The sequence below is a fragment of the Elephantulus edwardii genome, unplaced genomic scaffold, assembly GCF_000299155.1.
Source record: "Elephantulus edwardii isolate Elephantulus edwardi_28Jun2011 unplaced genomic scaffold, EleEdw1.0 scaffold00063, whole genome shotgun sequence".
In the NCBI taxonomy this organism is placed as follows: Eukaryota; Metazoa; Chordata; class Mammalia; order Macroscelidea; family Macroscelididae; genus Elephantulus; species Elephantulus edwardii.
In genome coordinates, this window is record NW_006399813.1 from 4771703 (window position 1) to 4785554 (window position 13852).

Below are 13852 nucleotides of genomic sequence, written 5' to 3' on the forward strand. Positions count from 1 at the left end.
TTCTTGGAGAGGAAGACGATGCTTAGAAAGGTGGGTTGGTGAAAGAGTAGAAGACTCTCAGTCACATGGATTGAGATAGTGTCTGCTACAATGGGCTCTGGTGTGTCAGAGATTGTGTGGATGGCACAGGATAGGACAGGGTTCAGATCTGTTGTTCACAGGGTTGGTACGAGTCATACTTAAGTAGGTAGATATCGGAGTCAGAATCACAACACAAATAATTTAGGGATATAATTTAGTCCAAAACAAATTCCAGAGACCTTGAAGTAGAAAGTGAGGGTATGAACATTGACAGTAGTCAGCCTTGGCTTCCTCCTCTAGGTTGGTCATGTGACCAGCTGCTGTTAGACTGACTGACTGCCTAGGGATGAGTGGAAATCTGATTTGAGAGTGAAGAAAGTCTGAAGGAAGCCAGCCACCATGTGTATTAGGCACAGTGACTTTATAACTCACCCAGAGTAGCTGGCAGAGCAGAGCCATCAACCTTTAAGTTAGCAGTTGAAAACTTCAATCATTGTACCCTCAGGACTCCTAATAGGGAGCTCTAGTGGCCTAGTGGCTGCATTGCAATCCTGAAGGCACACAGTTCAAGACCACCAGCTGCTTCATGGGGGGATGGGAAAACTCCTTCCATGCGATTAATGGTGTCTGAAAACCCGCTGGAAGGTCAGCTGTGGGTCGGTTCTGACTCTGTGGTACACAACAACAATTCTACATAAATACTGGGACAGGAGTCAGTGAAAGGGAGAAGACCCTCGACAAGATGTATTGACACAGTGACATCGTGTACATCAGAAATTACAAGGATGGCATAGGATAGGACAGGGTTCATATCTGTTGTTTGTAGAGTCATATGAGTTGTAGTTGATTCAACAGGACCTAATAACAACACATTTTGTCTACAAGTTCACATTGAACAGAGAATTCCTTAATTATTTACATGGTTTCACCACCAAGTATTAGTGGTGCTTTCACAGATACTGGTAAACAACAAAGTGGGGTCTCAGGCCTGGGTCTTACCGCTAATCTCATGGTACCTATAGTTACTTCACAGATGGGCTGTAGGGGGGGAAAATACACCATATTGATGTAAAGACCTACTTAAGAACTCAGAAATTGGGTTATTTTTCATGATTGATTTATGTCACAGAGCCAGCTAATATGAAATATCCAGAACAGACATGCATGGAGATTAATGTTTGTTGGTTTCCAGGCACAGGAGGAAGAAGGTGGGAAATCTTTATATAGGAAGCCCTGAGTGTGTGTGTCTGAAAATTTGGCAACAGATACTGGCAATGTTTGCACAACATGATGGATGTGACAAGTGTCACGGAATTGTACATGTGAAAAATGTTGAATTGGCAAATGTCGTGTTATCTATATTTTTACAACAATAATAAAAGAGAGAGAAAGTAATAGGGGTTATTTTAATAAAAATACACAACAGAACCCCTGGTGGAACTAGAAGCATAAACCCTAGTGAATTTTCCTGGCAGGAGTGTTGGAGGAGTCCAGGTGAGAACTAACTTGACTGGAATATAAGTCATTATTAAACCAACTAGCATGAAGTCATTCTGGCTCGTTGGGACCCTCCATCCGGCTTCTCAGTGGATGAATTTTTGTGAGAAGAGACAGCCTCATCCCTGACCCCAGTGCTTTGAGGTTTGCCACCTAACACATAAAGCACCAAGCCTCCACGGTTCCTTTAAGTGCTCACTGTTGTGTATTACAGAGTCAGAACCAACCCATAGCTGACCCTGGCTTCCCCAGAGTGGCCTTGAACCGCATGCCTTCGGGATTGCATCACTAAGCTACCAGAGCTCACTAGGGTTCTAAAAAACCCTAATCAGACGCACTGCAGTCGAGACAATCCTGATTCATTCTGATCCTGCAGGACACAGTACAAGTGCCCAGGGAGTTTACACGCATGGCTTCTTTCAGAGAAGCCGACGCCCACATCTTTGTGGGGAGAACCACTGAATCCAACCACAGATGAGAATCTGCCCAAGAGAATCCGAGCGGAAGCTGCAGGCTGCAGGAAGCCACACTGGTTGCCATAGCCACTGACAGACACAGCCTGTGAGATCTGCTTGGATACCCAGGCGATGGAGACACCGCAGCCAGCGGCGCCCCCCCCCCCCCAGGCCAAGGGCTTTCTTTCCACTTTTCCTTAGGGAGCTCAGGCTCTTAGGGAAAAGAGATGGCTCATGCAGGACAAGGCAGCAGAGCAGAAAGCTGATGATGCGGAGGGAATTACAAGTCAGGCCTTGGAGGACAGGCGGTTTTGACTCACCAAATGCGTAATGAACGGGTGTGGGGCTGCCAGTGTGCAGAGCTTGGTGCGCCCACCTCGCTGTGCTCCCTTACTTTGTTGGGCTTCCTTCACAGATGCCAGAATAGGAAGTTGTAATTCCCGTGCGGACCGCTGGGTGGCACAATGGGTCTTCAGCAGTGAGCGTCCCGGGATTAGACCTTTCTTTTCGTGTTTTCTGGCATGTGATCTTCCCTCTTGCCTAGTGGGTGCTTGATTTTCCAAATTGCTAAACCCCTATTTCTGCTGTGACAGGTTGGCGTGGTGGCGACATTCCTGGTGCTTCTCATTTTCCCCTACAACGTCATCTTCCTGTTTGTGGGGACAGCGAGTCTGGGGCTGTTCCTCAGTAGCACCTTCCCCAGCATGCTAGCTTACACTGAGGACATTCTCCATTACAAAGGTGAGTGGAGGGGCTGAGAACCCAGAGAAGGGCGTTCTAGAGTGGCACTTCCTGCTCCGCACCCCGTGCCCCATCTGTCTAATGTTCTAGCATCCCCTTCCAGCTCCAGCTTCTTGGAGAAATGGATGCTGTCCTCCTGGCTTTGATGAAGCAGACTCCCAGCTGGAACTTGTTCTGACTCACAAAGTCCCTCTATTCAAAATTATGCTCGGATCAGTGTGACACGAGGCTTGAAGTACATGCCCCTTTTCCTGGGTAATAACTGCAGTGGTTAAAGCCTTAAACTGCTAAGCAAAACATCAGCAGTTCAAATCCACCAGCTGCTCTGGTAAGAGACCAATGAGCCAGTCAGTTTCTGTAAAGGGTGTAATTTCAGAGACTAAAAAGCAGCTCTCTAGCTTTTCCCACTGGGAGCTCTGGTGGCCTAGTGGTAAGGAGCTGTGCTGCAATGCTCAAGACACACTGTTTGAATCCACCAGCTGCTCCCTGGGAGAAGGATGGGCAGTTTCTGCCTGTTGGGATTAACTGCTTCTGACTCGTTGGTACTCAACAATAACAACAATAATCCTTTCCCACAGAAGGGAAGTGAGTTGGAATTGACACCATGGCAATGTGTTTAATTGACATCCAGCTAACATTTTGTGCACTACGCATAGCCTGCAAATGCCAAGTTCAAAAGAAAAGCCAAGGTGCCCGGGAACATTATCATTCATTTATCAGTAGCCTCCCTCCTTGCTTTGTTGTTGAAGATGTTTGAAGCTTAGAGGGTTGGGGGTGGTGACTCCACACCTGCTTTGGGGTTGTGATATAGCCTCTTTGATGTCAGAAACCCTACTTCTCACCACTAACCCCTCTCCACTCTCCTGTGCCTTCCAAGGGCATGTAGCAAAGATCTTTATTTAATGAGTTAATTAAAATTAATTATGTTTTGAACATTTAGCATTAGCCTTAGAAGTAGAGATGCTCTAGAGTGTTGGAAAACTAGCATTAAAACGAGGGATTGTATTTTCTTAGAGGAGGAGAGGGGCAATAGCTGTGTGGGGAGAATGAGACCCCTCACTTATCCACTATAATGAGTGACAGGGAGAGCCAGGGTCCTTGAAATCTTAGCATAATCTCCAAATAATATCACTAGCAGCTAGTAAGAATCAGATGCTTTCTGTAGTGAATGTGCAATTTTTTTATTGGTTTGCTTGCAAAGTTTATATACATTGTGTTTCACACACTATTCTCCATTGACATTGTGTTTCATACAATCATTCTCATGCATTACATTTTATAACATTAACCACCATTGGACCTTGCCCATCATCACCCTGTCTTTTCACCTGGATCTTTCCCATTGACTTCCCTCCTGCCATATCCACTCACCAAACTGTACAATTCAAAATGGAACTTTTAAATAAAATTGTAGTAATGGTGTGTTATTATTGCAAAGGCCTCAAACAATACAAGTGTTCAGAACTACCACTCCAAAGTAGGTAAAAATTATCCTGTTAGCTGTTTTATTTGTATTCTTCTGGATCCATAAAAACATCCAGTCAAACTCTCAGATGCTGGGACCTGCTGAAGGCAGAAAACACAAATATTTTCCACTAAACTGACTGATAGAGAAGTGGTGAGGCTGTACTGTGTCAGGTCCTTCACTTTCTTGCTCTCACAGGTTCCCTTGCATATCTGCCTGTGTGAGGCCCTACTAGAGACTGTTTCAACATTTGTTATTTAAAAGAGTGGAGCTCTGTGGCTTAGTAGTCCCAGAGGCAGGCAGTTCAAATCTACTAGCTACTCCATAGATTAAAGATGGACAGTCTCTTCCCGTGTGATTCACAGACTCTGAAAACTTGCTGAAGGGTCAGTTACGAGTCATTTCCAACGTGACAGCACATAACAGCATTTAAAAGAGAAAGCAGTTCATGCAACAAAAAGGAATCAAGGAATCAAATTTATTTTGTGTTTTCGTTTCAGCACCAGTGTATTTTCTTATACAGGAATATTATACAGGAATATCCTCAAATCACAGCCTGGCCCTGTTGAAAGATGGCTGAATGAGTGGGTGGATGTAGTCACCACCATCCATTCATCATGTCACTTGTTCATCCATCTTCTGCGCTAAGGACTCGATGCCCCGGGACGTGACCCAGGAGTCACCGTCTCTCTCTGTCTCACATGCCCTGTCCTAAGAAGGAGCAGATTCAGTGGGCTCCCAGGGCGGGGAAGCACCCAGATTCCGTCCTCACCCCCAGCTGCACACCTTAAGGAAGGAAGTAGGACAATGAAACACCACTGGTGTTACCACAACCCAGCATATCCCACAGGGTTTTATGTGGTCAACACAACATTAAACAGCAGAGCAAGAACTGCCTTATTTTTCTAGCTCTCAAAAGTTTTTCCACCTTTGACATTTTTCTGTCACTGTTAGTGGAAAATATTTGCATTTTCCACCTCTAGCCTTACAGAGAGTCCAGCTTTTGTCAATTAAACTGTAATAACAACCATAATGGTAAGTTATAATGTTTGATTGTGTCTGTAACTCATCCTTCAAGTCCATCCTCGTCATTTCTCACTGCCCCTTCCTGAGTCTAGGTCTTTCTGGTCATTTACCTGCCCAGACTGCTTGAATAGCACCATGGCCTGTTTCTCTGTATCTGCTTGGCCCGTTGGTGCTCAGCCCTGACTGGACATTAAAGTTACCAGGAGGGCTCAGAACAGCCAATCGATAGCTGGGCCTCACCTCCAGAAAGGCTGAGTTCCTGGGTGTGTGTGAGCTGGCCTGGGATCTGGAAAGACAGAAAGGAGCAGGAAAGGCATTCCAGGCTGCAGGGTGGGACGAGGGCAGCGAATGAATCGTGTGAGAACACAGGCCAGAGATAGAAATCATTATAATGAAGACTGGAAGGAACTTGAAGCCCAGAATAGAAGGGAATGATGACTGTTTTAGTCAATTTGTTCAGTGTCTGTCTGCTCCATGGACCACGTGTCACTGTGCTGAGGAGCTCTGGGCACACCAGTGAACCAAAAGTCCCAGCCTAGTCTTCCTTTCATGGCCTTAGGCTTGTGGACAAGGCTGGCAGTGGAGTTAGTGCCAAGGAGGAAGTGAGGACTTGAGGGAGCACAGAGGAGGAGCAGCTAATCCAACTAATCTAAGTTTGAGGACTAAGGAAGGATATCAAAATAGCTACTATCTAGTCCTCTCCAAATTACAGAGGAGGAATGATACTAGATTGAGGACTAAGGTGAGCCTGATTAAGATCATGCCCTTTTCAATCATCTGTTATGCATTTGAGAGCTTGACAATGAATGATAGAAGAATTGATGCCTTTGAGCTGTGGTGCTAGAGGAGAGATACTGAATATCCTGTGGACTGCCAAAAAAAACAGACACATCTTAGAGAAGATGCAGCCAGAGTGCTCCTTAGAAGCAGGGATGCTGAAGCTTCATCTCATGTACTTTGGGCATGTTTCTAGGTGAGACTGTTCCTTGGAGAAGGGCAGCATGCTTGGAAAGGTGGAGGAATAGTGAAGGAGAAGAAGACCTTCACCCAGGTGGATTGACACGACTGCCGTGATGCACTCAAGTGTGTCAGAGATTGTGAGGATGACACAGGATAGGGCAGGGTTCAGATCTGTTCACAGGGCCGCTCTGAACTGTACTCGACTAGACGGCCCTTAACAACAATCAGCTTGACTCATGATGCCAGCTTTTGAGTCCTCCCACGTGAGTCTGAATACAACTGTCCTGTAGGGTTTTCAGTGGCTGCATTTTCAGTAGATCACCTGGCCTTTCTCTCAAAGCTCTTTGGGCAGACTCAAACTTCTAACCTTTCTGTCAGCATCTGAACACATTTACTGTTTACGCCAACCCACTCAAACCCACTGCCTCTGGGCTGATTCTGACTCAGAGACCCTGTGGGACAGTAAGAAGCGCCTCATAGGCTTTCAGAGTTTCCAGCGACTCCTGAACTAGCACTGCTTTGCCAGACAAAAAGGAGGAGTATTCAGAATGGAGAGAGTGAGCATGCTCCAGCCCTGCGGGGAGTGTTTGCGGGAACCAGAGGATCTACTCAAGGATAGGGGGTGAGCAGGCAGAGCTGGCCCTGAACTCTCAGCGGTGGTACATAGGGCCCTCAGACCACGGGAAAGCCTGTGGGGTTTATCTTCAAGGCATTAGGAAAGGGCGTGAGCAGACAGCTGGCCTGCTTTTCAAGGTACTCAGTATGGCAGCAGCACTATGCTAATAAGCCGTCTGCGGGTATTATGCCAGAGCCAGGGCTTGCCACACCTCCCCGGGAAGCAGGTGCTGCGATGTCTGTTTTACAGAGAAGATCCCCAAGGCCTAGAGAAGTTGGAACACTTGCCTAAGTAACAAAGCTGGGCCCAGAACCCCAGTCTGACTCAAAAGCTTGGGCTCATCAGAGGCTGGTGATCAAACAATGCAATGCTGGGTTGTTGTTGTTATGTGCCGTTGAGTCGCTTGCGACTCATAGCGATCTTACGTACAACAGCCCCAAACTCTGCTCTGTCCAGTGCCAATCGCACTGTCTCTGATACTGGGATATTGTCCACAGCAGAAGACTCCCCCCACCTCCCGCCACTGTCTCCTGTCCTGGAGCTGAAGGTCTTCCTGCCCAGCTGTGGTGATTAACACTTGCCAGGACATATTTCTGGAAAGGCTTGTGATAATTAAATGGGGAAGGGCCTGAACTAAGCTTAGTTCTGAACCAGGCTTAGTTCAAGCCCAAATCGGACTAGGCTAAGTGAATATTCTACTACAAGAACAAGCGAATATATCTTGGAAGGAAGGCAACCAGAATGGTCTTTAGAAGCAAGGTCGTGAGACTCAGTCTCATCTATTTTGGGCATGGTCTCAGGAGGAGGTGAGTTCCTGGAAAAAAGCCATCCTGCTCGGTAAGAGAGGGTCAGCATCAGAACAGCAGATGGACTGACGGAGTGGCTGGAGCCGTGGGCTCACGCACAGCAGTGTCCGAGGAGCGTGCGGGATCAGGCAGGGTCTTGTACACAGGGTCCACCAGGGGTGGGAGCCAGCTCCACGGCACCTGACAACCACAACCGAGCAACTTGGGATTTACCCTGAAAACAGGTGTGTGCAATTGAAGGTTTCAGGACAAGGAGGGAACGTAATGACAGTATGGCCTGAGCATTTCCAAAGCGAAATGAAGGGCTGAAGGCTGAGAAATTGTAAGACTCCAAATAGTCCTCTTATGCAGTCAGGCCGTTGTCTGGAGCTCGCCCAGAAACAGCCGACTTCTGTCCTCAGGCCTTGTCTCTCTGAGAACTGTCACTCCTCTCATTATCACCAAGTCAGAGCCGACTCACAGCTGACCCACGAGTGGACATTTAGAGGCTGAAAAATCACGAGAGGGGAGAGTAATCATCTTTCTCCCACAGACCAACTGGTGGATTTGAACAGCTTCTTTCTGTGTTGGCAGCATGGCTCCTTAACCAGTGTAATGCATGAAAAGGTAGAGGGTCGCTGAAAGAGAGGAACGCTCTCAACAAGATGAGTTGACACAGTGATTGAACCAGTGGGCCCGAGCACGACAGAGACCATGACAGTGGCGCAGGATAGGGCAAGGTTCAGATCCGTTCTTCACAGGGTTACTGTGTGTCATAGTTGACTTCATAGCACTGAACAACATTATTTTGTTGTTTGAGCACTGGTGGCTTAGTGGTTAAGGAGTCGTGCTACCAATCCAAAGGCATGTGGTTCGAATCTACCACCTGCATCACAGGAGAAGGATGGGCAATCTCCTGCCTTGTGATTTATTGCCTCTGAAAATCCTCTGGAGGATCAGCTATGTGTTAGTTCAATGATGCATAACAACAGATGAGTTTTGGTGGCAAAGTGATCAAAGCATTTGGCTGCTAACCAAATCTACGGCCGTAGGCTTTAACTTGCTTCCCTCAAGCCCAATCCCTTTCTTTTTTGTCAGGCTGTGCAACCACGGTGCTGGTGACGGGGGCGGGGATCGGCGAGATGGCACTCCAGCTGCTGGTTGGTTCGGTAGGTGGGAACTCTAGGTGGGGGCAGTTGGGAGCACACCTTGGAGCAGGTGAGAGGGTGCCAGCACCTACCTTCTGAACCCCACCAGGCCCTTCCTGCACCTCTCATGGAACAGGCACACCCCCCAAGCCTGTGGTCCCTTGGACCGGGTCAGAGACAGCATGGAGAGCTGAGAGGACACCTGTGGGACCCCGGGAAGTGAGGGGATGAGTGCTCAGGCCATCACACACAGGGGTCTGTCCAGGCGTGCAGCCAGCTGAGCCTGGGGAGTGCTGTTTGGCTCGAAGACCATGCGAGGGAGGGCTGGGGCTGCAGTCAGAGTTCATTTCCCATCCTCTCAGCCTACCATGCCCAGCCTCACCTCACAGCCCTCAGCCACCTGCACTGAGCCCACCTTTCCTGTTCAGCTCCTGCCTTGGTCCAGTTGCAGCACCCCTAGTTCTCTTCAGACACGCCCATGTTTCCTTTGTTCACCAGGAATAAAAGGGGTACAGTCATAGTTGAAGAAGGGCCCCTGGGGGTGTACTGGGTTACATGTTGGGCTGCTAACTGAAAGGTCAGTGGTTTGAATCCAGTAGCCACTGCAAGGGAGAAAGATGATAAATCTGCTCCTTCAGAGGTTTACGCCTTGGAAACTCAGTGGAGGATTGCTATACTCAAAATTAATTCACTTGTCAGGAGTGAGGGTGGAAGGTCATAAAAAGTTGATGTTGGTCCTTTTATGTGGGGTTAACAAGTAAAACATGGATGTGATTGACAGAGATGTAGAATCCCTGAGGGATGCAGATAGTTAATATCCTTGGCTCTTAACCAAAAGGCTGGATAGTCAAGTCCACCAGCAGACACTTTGGCTGAAAGGCCTGGTGATCGACTTCTGAAATTCAGTCATTGAGAATCACGTAAAGCACAGCTCTGCCCTGACACACGGGGTGAGCGCGAGGGGAGTCAACACGAGAGCCACCACTGACCAGTGTACCAGAGATGTTGTTATTCTTTTTGTAGTGGAAGATACTACTGCTCAGAAACATTAAGCAACTTGTCCTAGGCCGGTTACGCTGCTAGTGACTGACAGAGGTGGCATTCCAACCAGGGTCTCTCCCCGCTTCCAGAATGCCCCTGAGCACCACCCGAGCCTGCTGTCTCCCTCTCTTGTCCCCACGGCGTGGGTGGGAAGCCCCACCTTATGCTGTGCCCTGCATGGAAATAATGCACTGTCTGAGACTTCTGCATAATCAAGTGCAGGGTGGGGGTGAGGGTGATGGCCGGAAGTGTTGCTAACTATTACAAGTAGAGCGATGGGTCCTTGGGAGTGCCATATGCTACTTTGGCACTTTAAAAAATTTCCATGATAGATTTTATGTGTATTTCTCCTCTGCAATTGTCTGGTTAGGCTTTGTAAGTATAAGGAACACCTAACGTGGTTGGAGTTTCACTGATGAGAGGAAGATTTTCAGAAGAGTCTAGAACCCTGGGTGAAGAGGGTCACGGAGTTCACACCTGCCTTTTGAGCAGGATTTCTGCCTCCTCCTGCAGCACAGCCCTGAAATGCAGCCAAACCATCCCTCCTATCCGCATTTCCCTCTCCTGGGGTGATGGGCCTCAACTTGACTGAAAAGCCTGCCAGGGGCTGGAGAAGGCTGCTTCCTCCCATCCATCTTCATGGGAGGTTTTAACACCCGTCTCTCTGTGTTTTCCCCTCTGGCAGATATTCCAGGCTCAGGGCAGCTACAGCTTCCTGGTCTGTGGCGTGATCTTTGGTTGCTTGGCGTTTGCCTTCTATGTCTTGCTCCTGTTTTTCCACAGGATGCACCTTGGACTCTCATCAGGTAAGGGGAAGAGTCCATTGCTCCACAAGAGGAGGAAAACAGAACTGGGATGAGGGGGGAATTCTGTGGCTCTTAGCACGCCACCAATGCTGTTTTGTTCCAAGGAAAATGCAAGGAAATGTTGATTTTTCTCCAGCTTCCTTTCCTCCTCTTCCTGCTTCGCCAGGCGATTGGGCTGGGCTCTCAGGGCAGGTGGGAGTGGGAGCCTGACTCATGGTTTTGTGCTGGGAGATGGCGATTGTGAATTTGGGGCATGAACTTGGCTTCCTGTATCCACCATGCCCCGGAGGCATAGGCCAAGATGCTTTCCAGCCCTGCCAGGGCACGAAGAGGCAGAGCTGGCCTCCTTGGCTGGACCTTGGCCCAGTGGCCTAACTGGCCAGCACTCTGCCGTTCAGGATTTTGACTCCAGTCCAAATCGATTTTTCAGAAAGAAGGCTTTCAGGCTAAATGACCAAGAAAAGTGCCTTCTGGGCAGAGACACCTCCTAAGAATAGTCTGTCTCCTGGGGACCCCAGGCAGGGGGAGTCCCAAAGCTATTTTCATGATCCTGAGCCCTTCCCTGCCCTTCCGCCTGGGGCGCGCAGTGGCCAGCAGCTGTGCCGGCCGTGTGCCCGGTTCGCTCTCGAGAGAACGTGCCCAGACACAGCTCTCCCCCCTTTCTAGAAAAGACTGAAGAGCAGGCATCCGCCAACCTGCCTTCCAATGAGTGGGCGTACTAACACTTGAAACACTCAGTTTTCAAGGTCCCAAAGAAAAATGGGTTAAAACAAAAACCATCCAGCCAAACAGAAACAGCCCAAGAGCGGAGCAGCCCTAAGAGAGGTAGTACTGGTTGTGGTCTGGCCCCGAACCCCAGCACCACCGCGTAAGCCCGTTGTTGTGGACCATCAAGTCAGGGCAGACTCATAGCTCATTCAGTGGGTCTTCAGAGGAAGACCTGGATGGGAAGGATTGACACGGTAACTGGGGCAGTGGGACTGGGTGTGTCAGAGTGAAACTGGCTCAGGACAGGGCAGGGTTCAGTGTTATTGTCCATAGGGTCACTATGCGTCACAGGTGACTGGACGGCATGTAACAACAACAACAACAATTCCCACAGGAGGAGATTGCCCATCTCTCTCCCATGGAGCAGCTAGTGGATTAGAACCGTGTGCCTTAAGGTTATTAGTGCAATTCCTTGCCAGTATGCCATCAGAGCTTCCTCCATGTAAGCTAAAACACCCGTTAGTCAACAGTTGCCAAATTGCAAATGAGCAACATTTTCGAGGGAGCCCTGAGGGTGCAACAAAGCTCAGTACTCAGAGGCTAACCAGAAGGTTGGCGGTTCAGACTCGCCCATTGGGGAAGGAGCCTTGGGGATCTGTATGCTCCTATGAAAACGGCCGCCTAGCAAACCCTATGGGGCAGTTCTCCTTTGTCACGGGGCTCGCTGTGAGTCAGAATGGACTCAAAGGTACCGAACACCACTCTTTAAATGTCTTTTTATTTTTTTATGAGAGGCAAAAGGAAATGAATAGTCCCCAAGCTCTGGACATGAATCTCAGCAAAACTGCCTCCACTAACAGCTCATGCAGTCCAGCGTGCCTGACGCTTCGCTCTGCTTGTTGAGAAGCCTAGGAAACAAAGGGCCTGGCTCAGCTCTCAGGATGACCAATTGCTGCAATGAATCAGTGCTGCTTACACATGCTACCTGTTCCTCTTTTTTTGTAGCCCCTGCCCACGACAAATCATTTGGGATGGAGTTTTCAGAGTGCTACCAGAGGGAGGTGAAGCTGGGGGAGGAAGGCACGTGAACACGTCCAGCCCTGAACGCCAACGCAGACCACGCCGTTGAAACTGAGGGAGGAGGTGGAAGCCGTCTCTCTGACCACTTTGTTCAAATCCTCTCCACTAAATACTGATTGAGTAGAAGACGTTAAATTGAGCCCAGAGGCCTGGGTCTTTCCCAGGCAAATCGTTAGGCATTTAGCTGGCTATTCAAGTTGCCTTCCTCTTTTTCTGACTCAGACTCTTGACAAGAGCTTCCAGGATACTGTCCCACCTGAGAAGGAAGACAGCCATATGCTGACCTCTACTTGCGGTCTCACCCGGGCACCACACACACCCTGGGTTTGCAATCACTCCTAGTTGGAAGCCTGGAAATGAAGTTGAAATTGTAAGGCTCAATGACCAATGCAGCCCAGATTATTCCCAGGCATGCTCAAAAGATTTGTTTTTTACTTATTAATAGTCCAAAGTCCCAAGACTCCTAAAGCGGATTGCCATTCATGTATATTCTAAAGCATCAAAAGTCGGACCTGTGCAATCTGCGGGGCACTGATTTCAGCTGGGGTGAACACGTGCCAGCTTTTTTTTTTTTATTTTTTTAAAAAGTTTTTTTTATTATTTTTGTGTGAGTGTACCGTCAAATTAGGTCTGACTGGTACAGGAGGAGATTGTCCCTCCTTCCCTGGCAGAGCATCTGGTGGATTCGAACCGTGCGCCTCTGGGATTGTAGTTGCAGCTCCTTACCACTAGGCCACCAGAGCTCCCCCGCTTTTAAAAGCTGTTTGCTGCATTTTCATTTTGAGAGCTGGTGTTGAACAGCTATTTTTAAAAATCAAAGCGATAAATAATATTATGATACTAAAAATGATAAATTATATTAAAAATAAGGTGACACATACCCAGAACTCATCACTTCCTAATTATTATGTTTTGTTTTGACTTACGCTTTCATGCTACTTACATGGTATGTTAGTAGGTTAAAATCAGCTGGGAGTATTTAGCCCGTAGAAATAGGCAAGATTGCAAGTCGTTCTTCCCTCCCCGCCTCCCCTCCGGAGCCCGGGTGATGGGATGGTTAGGTGGTGGTCAGCTGATTTCTGAACGTTCAACCTTTTTAGCCCACCAAGCTGCTCCAAGGAGGAGGACGTAACTGTCTGCTCCATTAAGATTACAGTATTAGAAACCGTATGGGGCTGTTTCTCTGTCTTCAAGGGTGACAGGAGGTTGAAGTCAGTCCTGCAGAAACAGGCTTTGGAGGGCTAGTCATTGAACATTTGCCAGCATCCCACTGCTGACTTTTGACGTGAATTGGTCCAGAAGTTGCCAGGGAGAATAAATTAGGGAATAATTCGGAGAAACAGCACTGAGAGTTTCTGAAAACATCTAATTTAAATTCTACATCTTTTCTAGACAGGGAGAACAAAACAAACCTCTTTAGATTGTGTCAAAGTCTGTCTTTAACAGAAGCAGCTGGGCCTGCTGAACAAGTCCAGCTTGCAGGATGCTGGAGGCAGCCCTTAT

At 48.2% G+C, this 13852-nt stretch overlaps 1 protein-coding gene across 1 annotated transcript in view; it reads left to right on the forward strand.

The window, feature by feature from the left end:
* The window catches only part of MFSD4 (major facilitator superfamily domain containing 4), a 78803-nt gene extending 66446 nt beyond the window's left edge, over window positions 1-12357 (forward strand). The window contains exons 7-10 of the mRNA XM_006887988.1: window positions 2567-2714; window positions 8665-8735; window positions 10441-10561; window positions 12275-12357. Coding sequence (XP_006888050.1) covers window positions 2567-2714; window positions 8665-8735; window positions 10441-10561; window positions 12275-12357 — 423 coding nt within the window. The remainder of the gene's footprint in view (window positions 1-2566; window positions 2715-8664; window positions 8736-10440; window positions 10562-12274) is intronic.
* Window positions 12358-13852: the final 1495 nt, after the last annotated feature.